Source organism: Mytilus trossulus, chromosome 5 (genome assembly GCF_036588685.1).
Source record: "Mytilus trossulus isolate FHL-02 chromosome 5, PNRI_Mtr1.1.1.hap1, whole genome shotgun sequence".
NCBI classification, from domain to species: Eukaryota; Metazoa; Mollusca; class Bivalvia; order Mytilida; family Mytilidae; genus Mytilus; species Mytilus trossulus.
Window position 1 is genome coordinate 31048417 of NC_086377.1, and position 2922 is coordinate 31051338.

General features: G+C 33.2%; 1 protein-coding gene across 1 annotated transcript; it reads right to left on the reverse strand.

Annotated features, from left to right (window-relative positions):
• Positions 1 to 339: 339 nt before the first annotated feature.
• On the reverse strand, positions 340 to 2049 carry LOC134717859 (uncharacterized). The gene is made up of 3 exons (XM_063580355.1): positions 1799 to 2049; positions 568 to 792; positions 340 to 441 (listed from the first exon to the last, which is right to left on the reverse strand). Exons 1-3 carry the CDS (start codon positions 1808 to 1810, stop codon positions 340 to 342), a joined length of 339 nt encoding a protein of 112 aa, XP_063436425.1. The 5' UTR covers positions 1811 to 2049.
• Between the last annotated feature and the right edge of the window lie 873 nt (positions 2050 to 2922).

Here is a 2922-nt window from a genome sequence, read left to right on the forward strand (position 1 = left end):
ATTCGTTTTCAACATTCAACATTCCTTTTCAACATTCAACATTCGTGTTGAACATTCTGTTTTCAACTTTCAACATTCGATTTTCAACATTCAACATTCGATTTTCAACTTTCAACATTTGTTTTCAACATTCAACATTCGTTTTCAACATTCAAACATTCGATTTTCAACATTCAAACATTCGATTTTCAACATTCAACATTCAACATTCGATTTCAACATTCGATTTTCTACATTCAACATTCATCATTCGTTTTCATCAATCGGTTTTCAACTTTTAACATTCGATTTTCAACTTTCAACATTCGATTTTCAACTTCCAACATTCGTTTTCATCATTCAACATGCTTCCAGTACTCTGAACAGAAAACTAGGTTGTTCCCTGTACGTGGCCATTATCGCACATTTCATTTGATCTTCAGATAGGCCATCAATTCGTTCCTGAAAAATAAAGTATTTTTACATTTCAAGGCAAATCACACAGCACTTTCAGTAAAATGTTTGATTGAATGAAGAAAAAAATGAAACAGTTAAAGTTTGTTGATATGTAAATGTTGGATAGATTACCTGCATCTGACGATCTCTTTCAGCTCTGGCCTGTGCGGCGACTTCAGCCCTGTTGAGTGGATCTGGCTGTCCTTGTACGGCTCTATTATGGCCTCTGCCTCTGCCACCTCTCGCCCTAGTTCTTCCCCGCGCTGTCCGTCTCCTATTACCCCTCCCACGAATGGGCCTTTCTCCATCCGAAGAATGAACTTCGGGTGTGGTAGACCTGCTTCTAGTATCTGAAATCTGAGGAAAGAAAAGTAGTCGGTAAGAAATTTCTCAAAAATATATAATTTTCTATGATTGACACATATTTTGTTATCATAAGACTATTAATAAACTACAGCACTATATAAAGTGTAGAACCCTTGCGAGACATGTCTCCACAAGAGACTTGTGAAAACATGCAGAAATTTCCAACCATACATGTAGGTCACCGTATGGCCTTCAACAATGTGTAAAATCTATACCACATAGTTGGCTATAAAAATCTTGTAATGATAAATGCAACAAACTGCCCGATTTATGTACAAAATCATGAAGAAAATGTTTTTATGATATACAGAATTATAATTAGCTCAACGTCAATAACTAATAAAAAATATCGTGCATCCAGAATTGAAAAGCTGAGTTCTTTTTTACAACAGAGAAATCAATGATTGAAAATAAATCATGAGGTTCCTATTACCCCTACGATGTTTTTTCCCACGTCGATCTTTTGATAGAGGACATGATTTTGTCTAAAGGCCAAATATATAATGCACAACAGTTGTGAATACGTACTGAAAGAAAATATATGTGTCCTTGTTTTATTGAAAAACGTATATTTGTTTATTTCTTCCTTCGCATCAAATACATGTTACGTACTCTTCCGAGGTATTCATGCGAAGATATATACCAACTTTTAATGAATCCCAGCAAATATTGTCGGTCCCATTTCTTATTCATTCACCGAAAAACCTCGTTTGTTTGTGAAACAAATGCCTGTATATTATAGTGTAATGGTGTACCAAAAAACTTGACTTGAATAATTTTGTAAACAAAACACGCACACTTTCGGCGATTCCCCAATTGGACCCCCAAATGGATATTCTATCTATTTTCGGTTATTTTCTTTGCAAGTGAGACCAGAAATTAGTTATAATTGAAATATAAGAATAAATCAATGTTATCTTTACTTAAAAATATAAAAACAATCGTCTGCAATGCAACACTAATGAATAACTACGAAGATTAACATGCAATATCTTACCTCTTCGTCCATTTTTGTTGACCCAGGTCAGCAGCACACGCATTCTTATCAGCATCGGCAATCTTCGGAATTAGTGTCGGAAATTAATAAGCTGCCATTTGCACTGGTCAAACGGAATGATGAGGAATATATTTTCAACTTTAACAGTTACATTACGGGTTTTTAGGACGTGAAATTTTATGTAAACCTTTAAATTCATTAATCATTTCTAATTTCATCTCTTTCATAGCATTTTAAAAAATCGCGATTTTGACGGCTTATATTGCTTTAAATTAGAGTTTTTGACCTAAAACTTATACAAATTTAACATTGTATCCCACATTTTCGTATAATAGAATTTTTCAGATTCGGACACTGACATTATATGAAATTTACGACAAAAACGACCATGGTAGAAACTTTTGGAATGATCTTCGTTATGTGTAAGAAGTAGTCATTTTGAAGGACTAATAATCAAAATGGAAGGATCGGCAAGAAAAAATATGTAATTGCTATCTTTTTATTTTCGAAATAACTTGGTATTCGAAATGTGCAAAACCTGAGGTTTAATCAAATCTGCAACATATAAATGATTCGATTGTCCAGACAGACTAAAGACCTGATTTTTTAAAATGTCCAGCTATTATGTTACAATCTAAAGACATGACATTTTGACGCGGTTTTCTGAAAAGGATCCACGACATCGTCGTTACTTATTTCCATTATACTGCTCGTAGCTAATATTTATTTATAGGTAAAAAATCTACAAATAAATATGTTGAATATATATAAAAGAGGGACGAAAGATACCAAAGGGACAGTCAAACTCGTAAATCTAAAACAAACTTACAACGCCATGGCTAAAAATGAAAAAGACAAACAGAAAAACAATAGTACACATGACACAACATAGAAAACTAAAGAATAAACAATATAAGGTTTGCAGCCTTTAAAATAACATTTATCATCATGATCATAGACATTTTGAATTGGGTGGTGCATTTATTACATGTATAAAAAAATGTTTAATACTGAGGATTCATTTATTTTCGTGGGTATCAATTTTCGTGGATTTCTGAAAACTTGCATATTCGTGGATATTGGATTTCGTGGTTTTGTCAATCTCTGTATACTAAGCCTATTGA

Bases quoted from the DNA above. Each gene is read 5' to 3' on its own strand.
- LOC134717859 (XM_063580355.1), bottom strand. The intron at 442-567 runs GTAATCTATCCA...TTTATTTTTCAG, and splicing joins AAAGAGATCGTCAGATGCAG to GAACGAATTGATGGCCTATC.